The sequence below is a fragment of the Garra rufa genome, chromosome 6 (assembly GCF_049309525.1).
Source record: "Garra rufa chromosome 6, GarRuf1.0, whole genome shotgun sequence".
Classification (NCBI taxonomy): domain Eukaryota; kingdom Metazoa; phylum Chordata; class Actinopteri; order Cypriniformes; family Cyprinidae; genus Garra; species Garra rufa.
In genome coordinates this window covers 34,063,752-34,091,005 of record NC_133366.1, presented here as the reverse complement: position 1 = coordinate 34,091,005, position 27,254 = coordinate 34,063,752, and the positions used below count along the sequence as shown (strand labels likewise).

The following is a 27,254-nucleotide window of genomic DNA, read 5'->3' as shown; positions in this document are numbered from 1 at the left end:
GCCCATCAGAGCCCGGCAGGGGGGGCAACTAATATACCGACTAAACGAGCTTTTACATACCACAAGAATCTGCAGGTAAAGTACCACGGAGTTACAACAGAGAAACATGTCAGTAACCCCGCGAGGAGAACAGGTACATAATACGCTGAACTTCAACTATGAATTTTTAAGGAGTGATTTAGAACGCTTCTTTACAGCTCTTTATGACGTCATATTGACTCGTCTCGGAAGGCCGATTCTTTTAAAAATAAATACGTACCGTCTCCACTCCAGTTTAATGGACTCAAGTTACTGCTGACATATTAGGCCATAAATAAGAGCACTTGCACACATGGTGTAATACATTTTCTTTTTGTCACATTAATTTTTTTTAATGTTTTATATAAACATTGTTACCACATCTTTTACCACGTTTAATTATTTTTTAATGCCGTTTATACTGTAGTTTTTATTCTTCTCTTTACTTTTCAAACTTCCAGTTAACTATTTAATGTTTAAAATTATGATTATGTTTTTATTATTCGAATGTGATTTACATATACATTTTTCAAAAATGTCCTTAATATGCGTGTTCAGTGTTACGCGAGTTACTTTTTCAAGTAACTAAAGTAACGCATTACTTTTTTATTTGCAAAATATCTGAGTTACTTTTTGTTTCTTTTTGTATTTAATCCCATTTTATTAACCAATGTCTTTGCTGCTGACCTTTGTTGATCCAATTCAACCATACTACCATAAAGTAAGCAAAACTTACTTTAGATTAATATTTGTGCTTTTTCCTTCAGCCTTAGGCTTATTCATTTCACTTTTTGGTGTTAAAAGCCTTACATTTGCTAAAAACTTAACTTTTTATATTAAAAACAAGCAAGCAAGCCCTGTCCAGCTTTAAAAAGTAAAGCAAAAATAATGTAAAAGTAAATATGCATCACTTTCCATAAAAAGTAACTAAGTAATGTAATTAGTTACTTTTTTAAGGGAGTAACGCAATATTATAATGCATTACTTTTAAAAGTAACTTTCCCCAACGCTGGCAGTGTTACTGAAAAGACAACAATAATAAGCTTTTATTGGTACAAAATGCCATTTTATTGTTTGAGTCCATCATACACGTCACAGGACGCTCGTTCCAATCTGATTGCCATTTTGCTGAGATATAACATGAATGATACAACAGTAATGATAGCAACAACTATTAAAAACAAAACAAAACCAAACATAAGGAATCAGACAGCATTTGTCAATATCAGAATCACACCATAGTTGACAAACTAAGAAATAAACTTTTCTTTGCAATTTGACAGACCCCTGTTTGCCCTGAGTGTAATCTCTGGGGTTATATTTCGAGCTGGTTGTTTTATGAATAATATATAGTGAAATGTTATAATTTTTTCTTCCAAGATCAGTTTTGATCTCCGCTAACAGATGCTAGTATAACATAATAGTACGCTCTGCCCACATTCATGTATGCATACACTAAGGGTAAAAGCACAATGGTGAAATTTCAAAAAGTCTATTAGATGACACTTCAAATGGATATTATTTTTTTCTTCTCCTCCCTCTGTTATCACTTCCATCTCCTCAATTTTTTTAGTTCTGGAACACTTAGTAGATATGGAACTCACAATAAACAAACAAAAAGACAAAAAGATAGATACAAACACACCCCAAATCACTTCTGACCAACCATGAAGATAATTAATATCATTTCTAAATTACTCTCCCTTCATATGCAGAATCCGCCCCTTCAGTTTATAAAGTGACATCATTACATGATCACATAAGAGGTCCATTCACATTTAACAAAAACAATCACTGACAAAAAACTTCAGAAATGCTCTCACTTTTCCATTCATAAAGTGAACATTTAAAGTGAATGCCTTGATATGTCTATCTATTTCATCTATGGATACAATTGAATAGTTCCATTTAGCAGAGTAATTTATTTCTCCCAAAAATGAGGCAGCTTCCTGTTAGCTTCAGGAACTGAGCTATTAAACTACAAAACATGACGTTTAATGGCATCCTGTCAAAATCACAGCAAATGAGAGAAAAAACAAAACAAAACAAAGCAAAACACTCACCCACCCTAAGTTACACAAAAACAACAACAAAAAAAAAATCATCTATTCATAGACACTATAAGTAAATATAGTCATTTAGCTATTGACCACTCAGACCAGTCTTTTTCACAAGAGGAAAGGTGAAAATAGACTTTGACAGCTAAAAATAGATTTTTATTTTTATTTATTTTTTCCAAATATTAGGTATATAACCCCTGCCCTTAGGATTTATATAGTAAGAAATTCCATAAGATCTACAAAATATAGCAACGCCATCTTTAAAAAATAGTTTTGCTTCTTTAAATATTTAGAATACATTCATGACTATTGGTAGTGCCTTTATGAACGGTGACAGGGTGGTCTGTGTTCCCTCTGTGTCGTCACTGGGTCAGTATCTAGTTTGGTATTCGTGGTGCCATCTGTTGAAGTCATTGTAGAACAGAACAATGCTACCAGACGCCATTCCAGTGATGATGCATCTGCACAGCAGTGATAGAGAGAAGAGAGGGAGAAAGAGACATGGCCGATAAATATTAGACGGATATTTTGACTGCAGAATTCACTTATTGGACAGCTGTAACATTTTGGTTTCTGCTAATTCCAGATTATGCATACACTGCTGTTCAAAATTTGGGATCAGTAAGATTAGATATTTAATGCTTTTAATGGAGTCTCTTATGCTCATCAAGGCTGTGTTTATTTGATCAAAAATACTGAAAAACCTGTAATATTGTGATTTTCCTATTTTAATATACTTAAATATACACTGAATTTTCATCAGCCCTTACTCCAGTCATCAGTGTTACATGAGCCTTCAGAAATCATTCTAATATGCTGATTTATCAGTCTTGAAGCTGTTGTGTGGCTTAATATTATATAACACAATTTATTCAAAATATAAATCTTTACTAACAATATAAGTACTTACTATCACCTTTTTTATCCATTTAACACATACTTACTAAATAAAAGTATTAATTTCTAAAAAAAATAAATAAATAAAAATAACTGACCCCAAATCTTTTAATAATACTGCATATTTGAACACAAAATGTCTGTTTTAAATAAACTTTATATTTATCAAAGAATCCTGAAAAAAGTAAAATATAGAAAAAAAAAGAAAAAGTATCAAGGGTCTCATAAAATATTAAAAGTAATGATGCTGAAAATTCAGCTTTAAATCATATGAATAAATTAAATTTTAAAGTATATTAAAATAGAAACCTGTTATTTTAAATTGCAATAATATTTCACATAATTACATTTTTTTTCTGTATTTTTTATCAAATAAATGCAGCCTTGGTGAGCAAAAGAACCTAAAAAAAAAATCTTATCCCAATCTTTTGAACAGCACTGTTTATATATAGGCATAATATAATAATTAATACTTTTATTTGCCAAGGATGCTTTAAATTGATCAAAAGTAATGATAAAGGCATTTATAATGTTACAAAAGATTTCTGTTTCAGATAAATGCTGTTCTTCCGAAATTTCTATTCATCAAAGAAACCTGAAAAAAATCTATTCAGCTGATGCTAAAAATTCAGCTTTACAATCACAGGAATAAAATAGAAAACAGTTATTTTAAATAGTAAAAATATTTCAAAGTGTTACTGTTTTTGCTGTACTTTGGACAAAATTCATGCAGGCTTTGTGAGCAGAAGAGACTTCTTTAAAAACATTAACAATCTTACTGTTCAAAAACTTTTGACTGGTAGTATATGTATATTTGAAAGATTATGGCTTAAAATTAAGAATTTTATTTATTGTAAATAATAAAACGACCAAAACATTTCCAAATCCAAACAATTCTATTTTAAATTAATTTGTATAAAATTTCATTTCTTTATTTTTAATATCTCCGGCCATTACCAAAAAAACTACTGGATGCAATTGTGTTTTCACAAAGTGAATCGCTCATGTCAAAATGGAGATTCAATATTGTTATTCTTTTTATCATTCGTCTATTAAAAAAACCAGGAACTTAGTTGTTGTCAATGTATGTTACCTTTGGTCATGTGACATAGCCATAGAGCGTATTCCAGCATCACATCCTGGGTAAGTGAAGAGCTGTTTGAGATCATGAATCTGCCACACGCTGAGAACTCCTGCATCTCCTCCAGACAGCAGATACTGTCCATCTTTACTTAGCAGCATCGCCTGCAGCAAAAAAAAAAAAAAAAAAAAAAATAGATGATATTCAGTATGTTAACTAGAAGACAGTCTATTTGTCACACACAGTCAGTATTTTCTGTTTTTTGTTTTTTTCCAAGTCCAAGTCCAAGTCGTGGGATCATGTAGCTGAGTATATTGTTCTTTTTTTTAACTTTTAGAGGAAATACAAGTCATACAAAAACGTTTAAAAGATTTTGGCTTCTCAGTAAATATCCAGTAAAGTCCATCAGTCATAGTTATGATCTTGTCATTTAAAATCTTGTCATTAAAAGCAATTAACTACTCAAAACCTGACCTTTTAGTGGCCTTTCATGTTTCTGGATGATAAATAACACTGATAAGCATTTGATGGGTGTTTAAATGTGCTTTTTTATGCTCTCGGCTCAGTGAATAAGCTCTTTGTAGCGGGTGATGAACGTCTTGAGCGTCCGGCTGACCGGTGATTACAGGGGTTTACTGACACCCCTGTGGACCTTAGAGTGAGCGTGCCCTGCCAGTGGCTGCCTCATCCAATCAAAAGTCGCATAAGCCCCTTTCTTTCCCAGCATGCACGGGGCCAACCTGGCGAACAGTTTGTTTCTTAAACCGCTGTAGCGGTGGTATCCTGCGGTGAAGGGCAGACAGACTATGAGATTTATTCTGTTCATCTGGTTTTCCTGTGCGCACATGGGCTGTGTAACACTTTAGAGGTCCCACGAGAAATACAGATAATATAGAACAGCAAACAGACTGGGCTCTTTCATTTGCTACACATACATATACACACACACACACACACACACACACACACACACACACACACACACACACACACACACACACACACACACACACACACACACACACACACACACTTCTCCTTTGGGAGAAGATGGTGTAATGGCAGTGTGTTTACAAAGTGGCTATTAAGTGTAATTAATTAGACTAAATATATAAGCTTGACAAATTGCATTAGCTGGTTATTTTCCTTTAGAGGGTTTTGATGTATTATTTAAAATTTAGGTTTAGGTGATGCTTACAGCAGAATCTAGTATGGAATGGAGAACTTTGGCTTCCATTTATAACATGAAGCTTTTCATTCAACCAAGTTTTGAAGAAAGGACAGCCTGAAGATTTCCTGTTCAAGAGTATAATACTAATACAGTTGAAGTCAAAGGTTTGCATGCACCCTGCCGAATCTGCAAAAAATAAGAGGGATCAAACCAAATGCATGTTGTTTTTCTATTTATTACTGACTTGAAAAAGATATTTCACATGAAAGCTGCTTACATATAGTTCACAAGAGAAAATAATAGTTGGACTTATAAAAATGACCCTGTTCAAAAGTTTACATACACTTGTTTCATAATACTATGTTGTTACCTGAATGATCCACAGATGTTTTTTTTTTGTTAGTTTTTTTTGTTTAGTGATAGTTATTCATGAGTCCCTTGTTTGTCCTGAACAGTTAAACTGCCTGCTGTTCTTCAGAAAAGTCCTTCAGGTCCCACAGATTCTTTGGTTTTTCAGCATTTTTGTGTCTTTGAACCTTTTCCAACAATGACTGTATGATTTTGATATCCATATTTTCACACTGAGGGACTCATATGGAACTACTACACAAAGTTCAAACGCTCGCTGATGCTTCAGAAGAAAACACGATGCATTAAGAGCCAGGGGTGTAAACTTTTGAACAGAATAAAGGTGTGTACATTTGTCTTATTTTTGCCTTCAGAAGCTACAGAAGATACTTACATGTTTACCCTGACCTTTGAATTCAAAAATTATTCAACCTCTGGCTCTTAACGCATTGTTTCCTTCTGAAGCATCAGTTGAGTGTTTGAACCTTCTGTTATAGTTGCATATGTGTCCCTCAGTTGTTGAAAAGGGTTCAAATACACAAAAATGCTGAGAATTTGTGGGACCTGAAGGATTTTTCCAAAGAACAGCAGGCAGTCTAACTGTTCAGGACAAACAAGGGACTAAATGAACAACTAACACTAAACCAAAAAAAACTAAAAAAAAAAAAAACCCAGCTGTAAATCATTCACGTACCACAGTATTAAGAATCAAGTGTATGTAAACTTTTGAACAGGGTCATTTTTATAAATTCAACTATTATTCTTGTGGACTATATGCAAATGTCTTTTATGTGAAATATCTTATTCAGGTCAGTACTAAATGAAAAACAACATGAATTTTGTGTGATCCCTCTTATTTTGGTAAAATAATTAACATTTTGCAGATTCTGCAAGGTGTATGTAAACCTTTGACTTCATTTGTATTACTAATACCACTAATACTAATACTAATAATACTATTATTATTGCAAAAACCATGCCTAGCAATAAGGACAGTTGAGTGTTTGGGAATAGACCTCAAAAACCTGTAAAACTAGCCTGGTTTTGTCCCCTGTAATTGGGGAGGACAAAAAAAAAAAAAGTTAAAAAAGAGCAATTAAAATACAATGTTGTAAACTCAACCATGGTAAAATCACAACAACTGTCATACTTCTACTATAAGCTACAAAATAAATGATCAGACTTTTCTGCTCTTCTTCCTTACACACACACTAACACACTCCTCTCATTCCCCATGACCACAGTCATGAGTGAAATACCCAGTATCAATCACAGAGACTATTCTGCTAGATCGCTTTCCAGCAAACTTCAGGCTGTTACAGCAGCTGGGATCTGAGTGCATTTGCGTGCTTGCGATTTCTTTTGATTTGTTTTGGATATATCTAAGATGTGTGTAATGAGGGTTCAGGTTACACTGTGGCAAACCCCTGAGCACTTTATTTCTTTTGTGGTATAAAGCAGAAGCTTGGGACAGACATACAAGGTCGGAATCACACGGAAGGGAAGCATTACCAAAGGCGGTCACAACTCTGTCTCGTTAAATGACACGCAAAGAATAAAGCGATTCTTCAGAGTTATTCATCCAAGCTAGTGTCCTTAATATGAATAATCTCTTCGACTCTATTGTTTTGAACTGACTCAAACTCCACCCTGTGACTCACTCTGTGACTTGATGATATGGTTTGATCTTTGCTGCAACATGAATTAAGTCTTCTGTTCGAATGTGCCTTATTACTTCAAAGATGTCTGAGAAAATATATCAGTACATAATCCAGCATTCACGGTGGTCCCTCTGGACCAGGTCTGGAAAAGGGTCTGTGAGAAGCAAAGATGTCCAGGTTGTAGAACGGGCTGGGTCAGAAACATAAATCAGAGATCTCCTCTAGGGCCGCCATTCCAGAATCCTCCAAGATGGCTGCCGTGACTCAGATATCTGACTTACAGTCATGCCGTGATTTTAAACAACAGGGTTGTGTTGGATGATGCCCCACTGTGTTTTTTTTCCTCCTGATCTGCTGATCTGTCTGTGTTAGGTCAGGACATGTCTGGCACGGGTAAAGACTGGATTTATGAAGACTTTAATGCAGTGCATTGCGTATGTGCCGAAGGCTCTGGAAATGTCTGCTAAAATGGTTACTAACAGACAGACGCTCAGTTGTGGGCTCCAGAGAGTCATTCATGTATTATTTCTACTTGTCCAAATTAATGTTCTGTCAGATCATCAGCATGAAGACTCACTTTAACCGCAGCAACAAACCGTACCAGCAAACCACACACTCGAACACAAAACCGCACACACCCTCTTCTCCACAAAAACAAGCACTGTCACTAAGATGACACTTCATCTGGCATGAGAGGAGCTTACAGTAGTGCGTCTATGTGTGTATGTGTTGTTAGAAACAGTCATGAGAATTTGAGTACTTGGAAATGACAGTGATGACTGATTAGAAATACTTATGTAACTTTTGCTACTTTTCATGCGGATCATATGAGTAAACTCAATTGTGCCAAAATGACCCTTGTTTTTGATTTTGGGGTTGGTTAGCATGGCATTTTTGCTGTGAGACTGGTTAGGTGGAGATAGTGTTTAATTTAAGCTACCTAATTGCATGACGAAAACGTACCTATGGGAACTTTTTCGCAAGACGTGAAATACGTTCCAATAAGTACATATCTCTGCAGTTTCCAAAAAGAAATGAACACTAGAGGCGGTAAAACAGCGAGCACTTGTAATCGTTTTTGTACACAGTTATGATTACAGCTCCATATGTTTCACTTTCGCAAACTTAACAAGCTTGCTCGGTAGCTCAGCTGGCACGGCATTGGACTTAGGATGTGGAATCCTTGGGTATGAATCCCGTGAAAAACATGACTCACAATGAAAGAGCTGAAAGATGAGAGATCGAAAAACAAGCTAAAATGGCATGCTTGCTATTGCGTTTTTACGTCACATTCACTTTTGTTCATACTATCGGGTAGGTTTAGGTGTAATGCAAATGGGGCGTTATTTTAAAACGTCACAGAGCATTAGAGTTATAGCACCACTCAACGGACATTTCAAGTCAGAACTGCAGTGACACATACAAAACCAACGTCACATAAAACGTACCATATGTACGTTCATCTCTTCCACTGAAAAAAATAACACTCAGTGGACATTTCACACTGAATGTGTCACAAAAAGTACATGGCGGTATGTATTTTGCGTCTTGCGAAAAAGATCAGACAGGTACATTTTCGTCATGAGAACAGGTTGATATTAAGGTTATTATTCTGTTGTAGTGAATAAAATAATTAAAATAAAATAAAATCTCCAAGCTCAGCTGACTAAAGCTGCAATCACTTTAGAATGCTTTAGGGCTTCTGTTTTTAATAAATAATAAATCACAAATGTGACCCTGGACCACAAAACCAGTCATAAGGTTAAATTTTACAAAACTGAGATGTATACATCACATGAAAGCTCAATAAATAAGCTTTCTATTGATGTATGGTTTGTTAGGATAGGACAATATTTGGCCGAGATGCATCTATTTGAAAATTTGGAATCTGATGGTGCAAAAAAATCAAAATACTGAGAAAATCACCTTTAAAGTTCTCCAAATTAGGTTCTTAACAATGCATATTACTAATCAAAAATTACATTTTGATATATTTATAGTATTAATTTTACAAAAAATCTTCATGGAATATGATCTTTACTTATTTTCCTAATGATTTTGGCATAAAAGAAAAATCTATCATTTTGACCCATGCAATGTATTTTTGGCTATTGCTACAAACATACCCCAGCGACTTAAGACTGGTTTTAGCAAGTAATAGCAATAGCCAAAAAAAACATTGTATGGGTCAAAATTCTTAATTTCTCTTTTATGCCAAATATCATTAGGATATTAAGCAAAGATCATGTTCTATGAAGAGATTTAGTAAATTCCCTACTGTACTGATTAGCAATATGCATTGCTAAGAATTCATTTGGACAACTCTAAAAGCTATTTTCTCAATATTTAGATTTTTTTTTTTTTTTTTTTTGCACCCTCAGATTCCAGATTTTCAAATAGTTGTATCTCAGCCAAATATTATCCTATCCTATCCCAAACCATATATCAATGAAAAGCTTATTTGTTGAAGTATAAATCAATTAAAAATTGACCCTTATAACAGGTTTTGTGGTCCAGGGTCACAAATAAGAATTAAGAAATATTCAAAATGAGAAAAAATAATTTACGTCACTTTCCCAGATTTGAAGTTTGTCCAAGATTTCAATTTGTGATGTTTAGAACCTATGCTGGTCCCAATGACTTAACCAAACAGTTCAGCTTTAAACCAATTTTAACTTTCATATGCAGCAGAATATGAAACTAGCATGAGTATGAATGGAAGTCAATGGAGTCTAGCATGCCTGTGGCTTTATTTGCATTAATAATCAAAATTAATACATTTTGTCTCTTATGCTGTGAACCCTTTCAAAATCACTTCAGATTTAGATCAATTAAACCAAAAATTGTGTTGACTTTGAACAAGGTCAAGAATCAGTTAAATTGTTTAGAAAGTCACAACTGTTCAAAAGTTTGGGGTCTATATTTTTTTTTTTTGAAAGAAAATCCTCATGCTCACCAAGGCTGCATTTACTTGATCAAAAACAGTGATATTGTAAAATACCTTCACATTTAAAATAAAAGTTTTCTATTTTAATGTATTTTCAAATGGAATTTATTCTCGTGATGACAAAGCTGAATTTTTGGCACATGATCCTTCAGAAATCATTTTAATATGCTAATTTGGTGCTCAAGAAATCAATACTTGATTTTTTTTTAAGAAACCATATTTTTTTCAGGATTCTCTGGCAAAAAAATAAAAAATAAATAAGACCAAGATGGCGGCGCGTACACATCGCGAGGCTCAGTGTCTCTCCAGTTTCTGCAAATTTGCAGTATTTTACCTGCTCATCTCGGGTCTGTTCGTACCGAACAGTAGTGCCTTTACATCGTACACCCGACAGGAGCTTTTGGATATCGGTTTGTACATTCCCGACAGTTTCATCAGCAATCTTCAACTCATCCCTGAGATCATCAGAACACCAGAGACTGCGCACTCTACCCGGCCGGGCGGAAGTGCTCGTAGGCGGCGACGCGACCGTAAACAAAGACGGGGGAAGCGCGAAAGACTGAGAGCTAAGCTAAAGCTAACACCACACCGGCTCTCTTTACCCAGCATTTTCTTCGCTAATGTACGGTCGCTGGTGAACAAAATGGACGAGATTCGACTCCGCATCAACCACAGCAAGAAACTTTGGAACTGTAATGTCATGATCTTCACTGAAACATGGCTAAACAGTGATGTATCGGACAGTGCTATTGCTCTAGCTGAGCTTCACACATTCCGGGCAGACAGAACGGCAGATGACTCCGATAAGACCAGAGGTGGAGGATTGTGCATTTATGTTAACAAAGCTTGGTGCATGAACTCTGTTATTATTGGGAGACATTGCTCAGCTAACCTAGAGTTTCTCATGGTTAAGTGTAGACCGTTTTATCTGCCGCGGGAATTCACCTCCACCATAATAACTGCTGCTTACATTCCTCCTGACGCTGATGCCAAGCTTGCGATGAACGAACTTCATGCGGCCATCAGCAAACAACAAACTGCTCACCCGGAGGCTGCATTTATTGTTGCGGTGGATTTTAATCACTCAAACTTAAAGACAGTACTCCCCAAATTTCACCAAAACATTTTCTGTTACACCAGAGGAAACAAAACTTTAGACCATGTATACACAAACATGGCTGAAGCCTATACTGCGACCCCCCTCCCCCACTTGGGACAATCAGACCACCTTTCTTTGTTCCTCACCCCCAAATATTCACCCCTCATCAACCGTGTGAAGCCATCAGTGAAGACCATCAAAGTGTGGCCAGCGGAGGTAGACTTCACACTCCAGGACAGGTTTCTACACACAGACTGGAGTATGTTTGCTTCTCAGGCCACCTGTGGCTCTCACACGGACATTGACAGATACACTTCCTCTGTTTTGGATTACATTAATACTACCATAGACAGTGTTACAACCCAGAAACAGATCACCACATACCCAAATCAGAAACCATGGATGAACAAGGAGGTGCGTCTCCTGCTGAAAGCACGCAACACTGCCTTCAGATCAGGTGATGCACAGGCCTACAACTCTTCCAGGGCTAATCTGAAGAGGGGCATCAAAAAGGCCAAGCACTGCTACAAACTTAAGCTAGAGGAGCAATTTTCTGACCCTCGACGCATGTGGCAGGGCATTCAGGCCATCAGCGATTACAGACCCAGCCACTCCACCCCCACAGCCACTAACGTCTTCTTCCTGGATGAGCTTAATGACTTTTATGCTCGCTTTGAGAGAGACAATACAGACACTGCCACCAAGATCGTTCCCTCAACCGACCACTCACCCATCACACTAACCTCCTCTGACGTACACACCGCACTGGATCAACGCGCGCAAGGCTGCTGGACCAGACGGTATTCCTGGCCGCGTACTGAGGGCATGTGCAGAGCAGCTCGCTGGGGTATTCACAGACATTTTTAACATGTCCCTTGCCCAAGCAACTGTTCCCACATGTTTTAAATCCACCTCCATTGTGCCAGTGCCAATACACTCCAACCCAACATGCCTGAACGACTACCGCCCTGTAGCACTCACACCCATCATTATGAAGTGCTTCGAGCGGCTGGTCCTCTCACACCTCAAGGGCTCCCTCCAATCCACACTGGACCCACACCAGTTTGCCTACCGTGGCAATAGGAGCACAGATGATGCAGTCTCCATAGCGCTGCACTCTGTACTCACACACCTGGACAATACAAACACTTATGCACGAATGCTGTTTGTTGATTTCAGCTCAGCATTCAACACTGTCAGACCCTCTAAGTTAATCACTAAACTTAGAGACCTGGACATTAACATTTCACTGTGTAACTGGATTATGGACTTTCTGACCAATGGACCTCAGCATGTTAGGTCAGGCCACATCTCCTCCACTACTCTCACGCTCAACACTGGTGTACCACAGGGCTGTGTGCTGAGCCCCTTCCTCTACTCCCTCTTCACCCACGACTGCAGGCCTGTGTATGGATCTAACAGCATCATCAAGTTTGCAGACGACACTACGGTGATCGGTCTCATCAGCAACAACGATGAGACTGCCTACAGGGAGGAGATTCAGCACCTGGCCACGTGGTGCACAGACAATAATCTGCTCCTTAATACCACCAAAACCAAGGAGCTCATTGTGGACTTCAGGAAGGGAAGAAGAGGTTCACACGAACCCATCCACATCAATGGGATGGCTGTTGAGTCTGTTTCATCTTTTAAGTTCCTGGGGACCCACATTTCGGAGGACCTATCCTGGACCACCAACACCTCCAGCCTGGTCAAGAAGGCTCACCAGCGCCTGTTCTTCTTGAGAACACTTAAGAAGAACCAGCTGTCCACAGCTATCCTGGTGAACTTCTATCGCTGCACGATAGAAAGCATCCTTACGAACTGTGTCACAGTCTGGTACGGAAGCTGCTCTGTTGCGGAGCGTAAGGCACTGCAGCGGGTGGTGAAAACTGCCCAACGCATCATAGGGACTCCACTTCCATCCACTGAGGACATTCAGAAGAAGCACTGTTTGCGTCGAACACGCAGTATTCTTAAGGATTCCTCTCACCCCGCCCACAAACTGTTTTCTCTCCTGCCTTCCGGCAGGCGTTTCAGATGCCACAGGACAAGAACTAGCAGACTGAGGAACAGCTTCTTTCCCAGAGCTGTCTCCTTATTGAACTCTGCCCCCCACTGACACCTCTGCCCCCCTCACACACCCTACACTCTTCCCACTACCATTGCACTACTTAATATTAATTGCACTACACTGTACATACCCATTTGTAAATGCACATTTCCTTTGCACATATACATATTGTAAATCTGTGATAAATCTATATCTACACATGTCTATTTGTAAATTCTGCTTTAGTAAACAGCAACCTGTATATTACGTTCAAATCTACCTGCAATTTACATTATAGTTAATAGCAACCTGTATATTGTATTCATCTATTTATACATTCTAATTGTAGTTAATTATCATCTGTAAATTATGTTCACAGTACTTCATCTGTAAATATTATCCATAGCTTCCCCCTGTACATATCTCCTATAAGTGCACTTATAACTTATAAATTATACCTTTATCCTGCACTTGCTGCTTATTGCACTCCTGGTTAGACCTAAACTGCATTTCGTTGCCTTGTACTTGTACATGTGTAATGACAATAAAGTTGAATCTAAAACAGAATAGCATTTATGTTTTTAAGTAAAAAAAACAACAGCATTTATTTAAAATAGAATTTTGAAACATTACAAATGTATTTACCATCAATTTTGATCAACTTAATGCATCCTTGCTGAATAAATGTATTCATTTCTTTAAAAAGTCAAAACTTTTGAACGGTAGTTTTTAATTATCAAAATACTAAATATTAGTCGAAAAATGTACAAAATAATTTCAGGATCGGCATTCTCTAAAATGACACGGGCCGATCCTGCATTATGTCATATTAGTTGAATAATAAGTGTGTTAAAGAGCAGAGCCTGCCCTCTTCTCTGTCACTGCAGACTTTGCTGTTTATTGAAAACAAATGGAACCTGGACACAATGAGGAAACTAATCAAGCTCGGAGCAGCAGAGAGCAGACGAGCGCGTAACAGAGCCGGCCTGTTAAATGGGATGCAGGTGTGGGTATGTGTGTGCAGGACGGAGAGAGAGAGAGGGGGAGACGCAGAGCTCTGTGAATTTTCCCAGGCCCAGAGGAAAGAGAAAGTGATGGAGCGGGAATGAGGGAAAGAGAGCTGGCCGATTTTAGGAGCTCTGCCCGCCAATGACAAATGTGTCCTCTAATGCAGGAGGCCTTGCCGCTGGCCATACCGCTCTCATACACACATGCAAGTTGAGTGGCATTTCGTAGCCCTGAAGATCAAAGGACAGATCTGGACCCTTAGGGTTCAGAAGCCAAAAAGAAAGAGAGATGGAGAGAGGAAAGAAGGAGGCCTGTAGGCAGATCATGCCAGCATTTAATCACACTCCAGACAGCTGACATGATAAAACACAGAGTCTGAGAAAAGAAATAGAAAGAAGGAAAGAAAAGGCAGGGCAAATGGACATGCAAGAGCTGTCCAACTCATTACCCTTGCTTCCTATTCCCAAATAATTAACTAGAGGGGAGTTTATGCTCATGTTTACCTTGATGTTGTCTTCCACCTCCATATGTCCCAACAGTTTTCCATTGATGCTGAACACGCAGAAATGGCCCTTGTCATAATAAATGACACAGTGACCCTCGGTGGACGACAGAACCAAACGTGGTCGCACACAGCCGTCTGGACCCTCCAGAGTCCTCAACAGGTCACCGTTCATAGAGTGGACAAGACATGGACCCTCTGTTGTCAAACACATACAGACACATAAGGGTCAAATCAGACACAATTACAGTGTGTTGCTGCACAGACTTGTTTATGTGTTATTTGGTACCTAAAATGGTTTGTTTATTCTAACATTTTCATATTTCTTCAGCCCCTGACATATTTATTATTTTCAGGCCAAAAAACATCTTATCCAGGAAGTCATGTTAGGGTAATATATCTCAAGAATTGATTGCTAGCCTCATAGGAATTGGTAAATACCTAGTCCACATAGTTAGGTGTCTACTCAGAGTAAAAATATTTTTATAATTAGACCATTAAGTTAAAAGAAAGTGAAAAATCTAGAGATGTGTTAATTACACTAGTAAAAAAATCCAAAATTTTAATAAAAGTTTTTTGATCTAAAAAAGACATTGCCAATTTTGTCAATTGTCAAGTCAATTGTTAAGATTTCAATAAAATATGAAATCTTAAAGGGATATTTCACCCAAAAATAAAAATATTGTCATTAATTATTCACCCTTATGTTTCGAACCCGTGAGACCTGCATCTTTGGAACACAAATTAGAATATTTTTGATCAAATCCGAAAGCTTTCTGACCCTGCATAGACAGCAACGCAACTACCACATTCAAGGCCCAGAAAAGTAGTAAGGACATTGTTTAAATAGTCCATGTGACATCTGTGGTTCAACCAAAATGTTATAAAGCTACGGGAATACTTTTTGTGCACAAAGAAAACAAAAATAATGACTTTATTCAACAATTTCTTCTCTTCTGTGTCAGTCTTTGATGCATGTTCAAAACAGTACCACAACAAAAAGTATTCTCAAGGGTCAAATAATTAATAAGGGTGAGTAATTAATGACAGAATTAAATTTTTTTGGCTTAACTATCCCTTTAAAATTCAATTACTGTAAGACATTTTGCTGATTTCAAGAAAAAGTCCTATGTAAGATGTGTAAATGCACATTTATATGTTTACTGTTCTCATGCAAAAAGACAAGTTTGACCCAGTAAGCAAAATCAATCATAGTAATGTAAACAACAACAAATACAATTAAAAATGTACAAATTGTTAATGCATGAGTGTGTCTTTACCTCTGCAGCCACTGATGACCAGTCCCAGCTCTGCACACACACTCGCACACGTGACTTCACAATCATGACCTGTCAGGATTGCCCGGGGAGTCACAAATTCGGCTGGAGAGACACACACAAACAGAGTTGATGATTAAAGTAAATAAAGAGGAATCAGAAATAATAATCACAACCATTACATTGAACAATACAAAACTGCATTTGCGTATTTAACACTGCTGTCAATTTCAATGTTTAACTTAGCTTTTTTATTTGTTGTCTACTCTGTAATAAAGTAATTAGCGTATGAAATCACTGCAAGCAAACACTTGCAACTGTGTTACGGTGTGTATACACTGATGCCATCCATGTGTCCTTTTTATTCGGTCTGTGTGTGTTTTCTCTCCAGATCACTCACACAAACACACCTGTCTCTCTCAATTTATGAATAGTTAAGGTAATGTCAAAAATAACAGTTAATAAACTACTGAATTCTCTGTCTACCTAGACACAAAGAAGTCACACATTTAATTGGCGTAATCCAGCTGGCCTCTCTTGGTCTCTTTGTCTTTCTCTCTCTCTCTCTCACACACAACACATAGACTCAGTGTAGATGTATAGGTTTCATTAGGTGGCAAACTTCCTAAATGTCTCAGCTTTGAGTTATACCCTACAACTCTGGGGATTAAAGCCTGATGTCGGATTGTGCCCTGAAAAGATCAATAAAACTGATATATTGGTGTATCGTTTAACCTCCCCGCCATCGGCCACCATTTGGTTCGCATTAGGACAACATCTGATTACAATCTAATACCTATATACTGTATACTATTTATCTGTAGTGAAAATGCACACTAGAGAGAGTATCATTTACCCATAGGAGAGAGACAAAGAGAGTAAATGAACACATAAACACAAGACAATTTTAAAAGAAATTGCAGTAATCTGTAACTGAAACAGCATTAGAGTGAATTAGCTATAAAAATCAGGGTTCGTGAAAATGCTGTGCATTATTTGGCCACTAGATGGCATTGTGGTCAACAGAATCAATGGAACAATTCTCCACTGTACACAGCCTGGGAAAGCCTAGGTATGGATGTACAGTGGTTGCCAAAATTATTAGAACACTAGTACTTTCACCAGCTACAAAATGGTTTTAATCAGTTATTTCTTTCTTGAAGCATCTTGGAGACGTTGCCACTGTTCTTCTGGATTTAGTCTGTCTCAATTTGTTCTCTTTCTTGTGCAAACCAAAATCTCACTGGATTATTACAATTAATGGCAAAATGAATGTTTGGAAATGTAAACCGATATTTCCTACTGACACACTACGGCATACAACTGACTTAAAACCATTTTTAGCTGGTGAAAATACTAGTGTTCTAATAATTTTGGCTACCACTGTAAACCCCTCTGTATTTGAAAACCTGCTGTAACTAAAAACTGTGTCAGAATGAAAGAAATAAACAAACAGCAAAAAATAAAAATACCTAACATCATGTATAATAACATAAATTCACATTAGTATGTCTGGCATTATCACTACTTAGTAACCAAACAGCCTATTATATAGATTTTAGCTATTAAAATTCTAATTTATACTTTTATACTGAGTGTATGCTACAGAATCATGTTTGACTTGTGAAACTTAAATCAGTATTACTTAAAAAATAAAAAATAAAAACTACTAAAATAACACAACCTAAAAACCTTAAAACCTATAAAGTAATACATATGTAGTTTGAACCAATTATGGTCCAAATACTTTTAAATATTATACCTTTACCCACCTGACAATATTACTGGAAAACATGGCCTGTGATAAAACTCCAGAGATTCAGTTTGATTTCACTTTAGATGAAAGTCTAGCTCTTAGGTCATTTAATGCCACTGATGTCAACCATCCACCAACAGTCCTATTTATCTCTAGACGCTCATTACCCAAATCACAATTAGTCATAAATCCTGTCCCATTTGTAGAAGAGCACTTAATAGCATGTAGAGCATCCAAAAACTCCAAATTAGCAAAGGGGATGCGTGTGTTTTTGCGAGTGTGTGTGTGTAGAGTGCTTTGATCAGCACTGCAGCCATATGGTTAGTGTGTACAGGGGATGCCTGTGGCATTTTTCACTTTTATTGAGTGTTCTCTTGCTCTCTCAGATAGATGGGACTGAACTCTCCTGAGCCGGAGACCTCCGAGTCACATTTACTGTCTCCCTCTGTGGCCCTCTGGCCTCTACTTTCACTCACTCTCTCTCACACACACACACACACACATACATGTAGACACACAAAGGCAGGCCGATTCCATTTATGGTGTGATACTAGCCTGAAACTCAATCTTCTGAGCAGAGACCTGCTGTGGTCAGATGAAACTAGTTGTAGCTTCTGAAAGTGAGCCGTAAATCATTACACCGGCCTTGACAGACACACACTGGAATGTGTGTGTATGAACAATGTGCTTTTAACACTGTTGCGCTGCACTGATATCATCACCTGCATGAAAGCTTTTCCTATGTGTGTTTGCTAAGCGCTGGTTGGGGATTTGGACTCTGAATGTTACCCTGATCTTGACCCCTCAATGTGAGGAACATGAGGAACTCTAGAGGCTCTTTTGAGCGTCAATGCTGATGAAACTATTTGTTCAGACATATAATGGAACCTTCATTAAAAGAAAATTTGAGGTACACCTCAAAAAAAAAAAAACATTTTCAACTTACTTCCAGGGTTTTCTCCAATGCTGCTGTGCTTGCCATTCCAGTACCAGAGCAGTAATGTGGCGTCTCTTGAGCCGGACAAAACGTAACAGTCTCCGCCAATGTATGACTCTGAGCGGGCCAGACAGGTCACCACATCAAGATGGCCGAACACGATCTGTGTCAGTTTACCTGTTAACACACACACAACACAGGAATTGAAACCACTTATTGCAGTGTGTGGGGATGTACAATGCACAATATATATTTATAATGATTTTTTCCCTTCATGATTCAAGGTCTGATTCTGGAGCATGTCTTCATGGGGCCAGCAGTCTGCAGTGTAGTACTCCCTGCAGGGCGTAAGTGAATGAGTCTACTGAGATGATGCTGTCTGGTGAGTCGTTTACATACACCAGATGAGCTCACATACTCCCCAGTTCTTACTGCACTTATACACAATATTTGCTTTCAGGGTGCTGCATGTGCATGCTGAAGTGTGTATGCATAAGAAAAACAGCAATTGTTATCTGTTGTTATATGTATCTCTGTTTATCTATCATCTATACCTTCCTACCTGTCTGTTGGTCTATACTAAAACCTACCAACCTGTCTGTCTATCATTCTGCCTCTCTAATTATCTACCTGCTTGTCTGTCTGTCTATACTGAAAATCTTCCTATCATCCCGTCTGTTTGTCTATCAATTATTGTTATCTACTATTGCTACACTATCTGATCGTGTTTCTGCCTGCTTGTCTATGGCCTTGTTCAGACTTTCAGCAAAAATAGCTTTTTGCAAATCCAGACATTATCCAGATGGGTTTTTTAAGTCTGGACAGCAAAAAGATAAAAATGATTATTGTTCCCTATTCCACCCCTTTCCAATTATGCGGTTTCACTCTCTGTAAAAGCCCAAATTTCACATGCGAATCAGTAAAATCGTGTGAAGCGACTTTCACAAAATGATACATGCTTGATTTATTAATGGTGTGTTAGGTTTATTAGATTATTTGTGTTTTTAAACGTGCAAAAGAGAACTTGAGCTGTTTTGTGCATGCGGTCTGACATGGAACAGAACAGACATGTAAAGTCAACTTTTAGCTTAACTGTTTAGGTGCATGCCTAAACAGTCAAATACACAGAAAAATGTGTCAAAATGTGGCACTTTGTAAGTATTCATGTAAACCCTCGTCAGTTATGTCTTAAGTATGAAAGCCTGTTTCCACCAGGTCAAAAAAAAATCCATGCCTTAAAAAGTCAAAATTATGACATACTTAAGTCATAATTACAAGATAAAAACTCGAAATTATGATTTACTAAGTCAAAATTATGACTTTAAGTCATAAAGTCATACATACGAGATAAAAAGTCGAAATTATGACTTAAAAAAGTTGAAATTATGAATTTACAAGTCGAAATTGATTCAATGACTTTATAAACACATTGGTCAAATGATAGTGTTCTAATGATAAACGGGACATTCCAGAATGAATTAACTTGTCGTATGGAGGACCAAGTTCAGTACACACCTTATTATTAAATCATATAACATTTACAGACTAACAGAATGTATCCCAAAATAAACACAATGCGCTGAGTTGCACGTTAAGAGTTTTGACTTTTTGCATATGCAGACATTATCCAGTTGGGTTTTTGAAAGTCTGGACAGCAAAAAAAAAAAAAAAAAAAAAAAAAAAGAACTCAGATTTTTTTCAAATCTGATTCAAACCACATATAGAAGTGGTTTTGAAATGTGATTCCAATTGGATTTTTACAGATGCGTCTCAGTCTGGATGCTCAAAATTGGATTTCAAATTGTTGATTATGAAAATACAATAATCAAGATAAAATGATTACTGTGCCCTATTCCACATATTTCCAGCAGTAAAGTTTTACATTCCATAAAAGCCCAAATTTCACATGCAAATCAGTAAAATCGTGTAATGTGACTTTCACGAAATGGTTTGTGGTTGATTTATTATGTTTATGTTTATTAGATTTGTGTTTTTAAAAGCGTGAAAGAGAACTTACACTGTTCTGTGCATGCACTCGGAACAGAACAGACAAATTAACAGAACACACCATTAGGTGTGTGCCTAAATGGTCAAATACATGCAAAAATTTGGCAAACTTGGTGATTTTTTATGTAAACCCTCATCAGTTGTCTTAAGTGAAAATAAACAGTTGAAAATGAAAATAAATGTGTAACCATATTGGATTTGTGCAGCTCTTATAGCGACAACAGGTAATATTTCATCAGTGTGCTTAGTATAAATCAATATTAACATTATTTTTGTTTTTATTGTGTTAGTGATTTTTAATTTATTTTTCAATAAATTGTGAGGGTTCTTATTTATGTATTTATTTATTTTTACTTATATAAGTTATATTCTTATATTCTGCTGTTGTATTCAGAATCTACACATTTCAATGGTATCTAAAATGTAGATATCACAGCAACCTTATATACAGAAAATGCATATTTGATATTTATTGCCATCTTTAAATTGTGTGTGTCCCAGCACTGGGGTTGCACGAGTTACTGCACTCTCAGGACTGGGTTGCATCAGGAAGGGCATCAGGCGTAAAACATGTGCCAAATTGGCGGTGCGGATCACTCCGCTGTGGCGACCCCTGATTAAAAGGGAGCAGGCCAAGAGAGAAAGAGATTGCTATCTTTAAATTAATCACTCAAATAAATTCTTGGTAATATGACTCACTCATAATTGTGTTAAATAATCATTATTTCAATAATAATTATGATTTTAACCATAATCGAGCAGCCCTACTATCTACCAACTTATAGCATCTGACTGTGTTTCTGCTTGCTTTTTTAAGGCCTTGTTCAGACTGTCAGAAAAAATATGACTTTTTGCATATCCAGATATTATCCAGATGGGTTTTTGAAAGGCTGGACAGCAAAAAAATAAAACAAAAATAAAACATGAAATTAGATTTTTTGCAGATCACATATGGAAGTGGTTTGAAATGTGATTCCAACTGGATTTTTACAGATGCGTCATACAATAATTGAGATAAAATTATTATTGCGCCCCATTTCACTAGCAATTTCAATTTTCATTGGAATTTTCCAGCTGTGTTGTTTCACTCTCCATAAAATTCCATATTTCACATGCAAATCAGTAAAATCATGTAATGTGTTGATTTATTAATGTTTATAAGATTTATTTATGTTTTTAAAAGCGTGAAAGAGAACTTGTGCTGTTCTGGGCCTGTGCTTATTTGGAGAGTGAGGTGATGCACCTCCACATTTTAATTTATTTTATCTACTTATTTATTTATTTTACTTATATAAGTTACCCTAGAATTCGGCTGTTGTATTAAGAATTGTGAAATTTTGCTGGTATCGAAAATTTAGATGTCACAGCAACCTTATTAACAGAAAATGTATTTTTGATATATATTGCCATCTTAATTTCTAAATTAATCACTCATATAAAGTTTTGGTCATATGACCCACTCATAATCGTGTTAAATAATAGTGATTAAAATACTGACCAAAATAAACGTGATTGTGTTGCTGCCTATCTGTAGTATCTGACTATGTTTCTGCCTGCATCTATGGCCTTGTTCAGACAAGTTTTTGCACATCCAGATGGGTTTATCCAGATGGGTTTTTGAAAGTCTGGACAGCAAAAAAAAAAAAAAAATTAAATCAGATTTTTTTCAAATCTGATTCAAACCACATATGCAGCTGGTTTGAAATGTGATTCCAGTTGGATTTTTACAGATGCGTCTCAGTCTGGATGCTCAAAAATCAAATTTCTAATTGTCTTTTGTGTCACTCGATAACGATAACGTCAAAACCGATGACGGAAATGCCAAAAGACACCCCACTCCATGCTGCACAGTGAAGCTGACCGTCACTACAGCATGAAAACATCATACCAGTCTTCTCCGCTGCTGAAATTTTCCTGTGGGATGGGAGATTCTGCACCATGACTCGACAGGCGCTTATTTGGAGAGTGAGGTGATGCACCTCCACTTTTCCTGCATCTGTTTTGAAAGCCTCATCACATACGTAGGTACACCTATGTTGTTACCAAATCATGCTGATACCCATGCAGATAGATTGGTTATGTCTGGACACGCAAATCAGATTTGATCACTTGCTAATAACAGTGCGAACAGTCTGCCAGAAAAGATCTGATTTGAGCAAAAAACCTTAAAATATCTTATCTTTCAATAGACAAACCCCTTTATTCAGACTATCTCAGACCTAGGACGTGTTTGCATGTGGTGTGATTCTATTGAAATTCAAGTTCCGCTTGCGTGACTTGCGCTCTGAGCCTCATCCTCCCGCGAGATGGAGTCATGGTCCATCCGTGAGATGAGAAAGCTATCTGAGCCCCGAAGCGATGGAGTTGTAATGCAGTGTGCAGGCTCATTTGTGACTTTTGACCCTTTCCTTTGTGTACTGTGGTGGAGGCGGTTTCTCCATAGACACCAATGTGGTGAGGGGTTGTTGCGGGTACCTGTATCAGTGGAGTAGACGCGGAAGCTCTTGTCCCAGAAGCCACACAACAGGATGAAGCGGTTGTCAGCCGTGATGACAAAACACTGAGCATTTACTTGGATGCTCTGATCTAACAGATCTGAGATCTGCCTTCTGTGAACGCCCACATTATTGGCTGTTAAAAGAGAGAGAGAGAGAGAGTGACTGGTTAAAACTCACTTGTTATAAAAGTACTTACACGGCTTTTTGGTTAGAATTGGGTGAAATGGAGAGAAATATAAACATCTTAGAAAAATAAAGCAATGATTAAGGAGGGAGATACAGAAGGAAAGACAATCACAGAGCAGCGGAGACATTAACAGAAGGAGTCAGATGGTGAGAAAATAAAGAGTCTTGACCCTAAAGGTCTTTTCCAATGTCTTGTAAGTGAATTCCTGACAACCTCTTAAGAGATTATAAAGATGTTAACTATAAGAATGAGAAAAGATGACATTTGTCATGAATACTGTGCATGAGCACATGATTTGTGAAAGAACACATAAAACAGCAGAAGACAGAACAGTAAAAAGCTTTTACATTTTCCTCCACCTTAACAGACTTATTTGGCAAAGGAAAGACTAATCATAAAAAATGATGTGACTAAAACGTTGTAAATTACATGTTTTTTTTAAACACACGTGAGAGAGAGTGAGTAAGAGAGAGATCGAAGAGTCAGGTGTGTGAGGCCCAGACACGCTCATGACACACACCAGTGCTGCATCTGTGCTGGAGCAAGTGGACAGATTATCAACAGCATAGTCATGCAGAATTTACTGTGTTTAAATGTGTGAGCTGTGTGGAATGCAGTCCGTCTAAATACATAACATGACATTCTAGAGCAGGAATGAACGAAAATGAGCCATGAAAGATGTCTCTCCCCACACAGAGAGACAGAGGAGAGAGAAGGGAGTGTGATTTGTTGTTTTTGATAAAACTTTTAAAAGTTAAAAATAAGCAGCTTTAGAAAGACATTTTCTACAATTTTCTGTGCTAGTTTCATATATTTTGTATTACTCTGTGGTCTTTTGCTTTTCTTACGGTACAATAATTTCAACTGAAATCGATATTTCATGCCTATTTATTTATTTGGTAGGTAAAAATGCAACCAAGTCCCTCAAGTCATTGTCCTTTTATGGCCAATGGTTGGATGCATTTGAAACTATTTACTAAACTATTTCTTTTGTGTCCATATTATATTATATTATATTATATTATATTATATTTTTCCTTACACATTTATAACACACAGTTGAGGTCAAAAGTTTACATCCCCCGTTCAGAATCTAAAAATGTTCATTATTTTACTAAAATAAGAGGGATCATAAAAAAACACGTTATTGTTTATTTAGTACTGGCCTAAATATGACGTTTCAATTAAAAGATGTTTAAATATAGTCCACAAGAGAAAATAATAGTTGAATTTATAAAAATTACTGTGTTCAAAAGTTTACATCCTCTTGATTCTTAATAGTGTGTTCTTACCATTTTTGTTTAGTGAAAGCTGTTAACTGGCTAATAGCTGTTGTCCTGGTCAGTTAAACTGCTTGCTGTTCTTCAGAAAAATCCTTCAGATCCCACAAATTCTTTGGTTTTCCAGTATTTTTGTGTATTTCAACCCTTTTCAACAATGACTGTATGATTTTGGGATCCATCTGTTCACACTGAGGACAACTGAGGGACTTACATACATATAACTTACATATTACAGAAGGTTGAAAAATGTTCACTGATGCTTCACAAGGAAAAAACATGCATTAAGAGCCGGGGGGTGAAAACTTTTTGAATTTGAAGATCAGGGTAAATTTCACTTATTTTGTCTTCTGGGAAACATGTAACTATCTTCTGTAGGCTCTTAAGGGCAGTACTAAATGAAACAATGTGATATTTAGGCAAAATAGAAGAATGTACACATCTCTATTCTTTTGAAAAGTTTTCACCCCCTGGCTTTTAATGCGCCGTTTTTTCTTCTGGAGAATCAGTGAGCGTTTGAACCTTTTGTTGCTAAACACTAAACAACAACAAAAAAACTTTTGAATAGGTTCATTTTTATAAATTCAACGATTGTATTCTCTTGTGGACTTTATGTAAACATCTTTTATGTGAAATATCTTATCCAGGTCAGTACTAAAAAAAACATAACATGCATTTTGTATGATCTCTCTTATTTTGGTAAAATAATTAATATTTAGCAGATTCTGAAAGGGGGTGTAAACTTTTGACCTCAACTGTACATGATAAAATTACTCACATTTCTTAACATTTATTTTTCACAATATTTATTTAAAAATTCACTCAAAATACCTGAAATGAGATACAGTTCATTATCTGTTGACTAGTTGTAAATATAATGTTGTAAGCTGCCCAAGTGGACACCTTAATTTAATTTAAAAATAAACTGAAACGTGGGTGAATATTTGCTTTAGTTGAAACTGAAATTCAGTTGTTTCGGAATTAATTTCATTATGATTTTGAATGGCTAAAGGCTTGAATTCCGATTTAATGAAGTAGTGCTGAAAGAGAGGCGGAGGTGTGAAGAGAGCACAGGTAAGTACAAAGAGGACACACAAAGATAAGAAAGGATCAAGATGGCGGCCATGAAGTGACAAACAGATAAACTGGGTGAGACATATGATACTGTATAATATGAGCAGCAGGAGAGCTAAGATATAAGATGAAAAGTAGGAGAAACAGAAACTTCAGAGAGGCTTCAGCCATATGCTATCCCACATCTTCCCTCTCTCATCCCTTCATCCTTTTTCTCTTCCTCATCAACAGGTTGGAGGGATGAGTGGAGGACATATTGTCCTGACAGCGTGTGCCACGCGGTTTCAATCAGACATTATTACACCATTCATATTCATTCAGTCTGACAGGGCAGAGAGACAGAGAAAGAAAGAGAGAGAGAGCTGATGATGTACAGGCTAAGCCACAGCTCATTGCTTTCCAATTTGCATGCAAATGCTGATCTGAAGCTGAATGGCGGCTGGGTGAAAAACAGCACTCATCTCCTCCCAAGGGCCGGGCCCTCACAACTCACAACAGCCAATCACAAATCACTCTACTAACGATTGACAAGCCACAGACCTATCAAAGGGTCAATCTCAACTGGTAACTGGTACTGCTGGTCCTGCACAGAAGAGCCTTGATGACCTGGGAGAAAGAGAGAGGACAGATGAAAAATAGATTTAATACCATATACCATCAGGATGCTTATTTATAGAGGTCATTCAACAGCCATTTACTACAGCAGACAAATGACAATAATAACAAAACAAAGAATATTGCTCTTCTGTAAAAAAAAAAAAAATAATACAAAATAAATAAATATATTAAATATAGACGTATTCATGTCTCTGTACACTACCAGTTGAACAGTATGATTTTTAATGGTTTTTAAAGAAGTTTCTTCTGCTCACCAAGCCTGCATTTATTTGATCCAAAGAACAGCAAAAACAGTATCTTTTGAAATATTTTTACTATTTAAAATAACTGTTTTCTATTTGAATATATTTTAAAATGTAATTTATTCCTATGATTTTAAAGCTGAATTTTTAGCATCATTCCTCAAGTCACATGACCCTTCAGAAATCAAATGTTGATTTGTGGTTTAAGAAACTTTTTATTATTAATATTATTATTATTATTTTTTATCAATATTTAAAAGAGTTGAGTACATTTTGTACAGGATTCTTTGATCAATAGAAAGATCCAAGATCACCATTTATCTGAAATAAAACGCTTTTGTAACCTTAATACTCTATTCCATTGAATAAAGTCCAAAGCTTGCAGTCAATATTTAGCAAGGATGCTTTAAATTGATCAAAAGACATTTATAATTTACAAAAGATTTCTATATCAGATACATGTTGTTCTTCTGAACTTTCTATTCATCAAATAAACCAGAAAAAATCTAATCAGCTGTTTTCAACATAATATG

The 27,254-nt window shown here is 36.7% G+C and overlaps 1 protein-coding gene across 1 annotated transcript in view; it reads right to left on the bottom strand.

The window, feature by feature from the left end:
- Window positions 1–1,068: 1,068 nt before the first annotated feature.
- The window catches only part of lrba (LPS-responsive vesicle trafficking, beach and anchor containing), a 352,295-nt gene continuing 326,109 nt past the window's right edge, over window positions 1,069–27,254 (bottom strand). The window contains exons 50-57 of the mRNA XM_073842640.1: window positions 26,402–26,467; window positions 23,298–23,453; window positions 18,825–18,992; window positions 16,909–16,911; window positions 16,126–16,227; window positions 14,847–15,043; window positions 4,069–4,220; window positions 1,069–2,539 (exon numbers count right to left, since the gene is read on the bottom strand). Coding sequence (XP_073698741.1) covers window positions 2,449–2,539; window positions 4,069–4,220; window positions 14,847–15,043; window positions 16,126–16,227; window positions 16,909–16,911; window positions 18,825–18,992; window positions 23,298–23,453; window positions 26,402–26,467 — 935 coding nt within the window. The 3' untranslated portion in view covers window positions 1,069–2,448. The remainder of the gene's footprint in view (window positions 2,540–4,068; window positions 4,221–14,846; window positions 15,044–16,125; window positions 16,228–16,908; window positions 16,912–18,824; window positions 18,993–23,297; window positions 23,454–26,401; window positions 26,468–27,254) is intronic.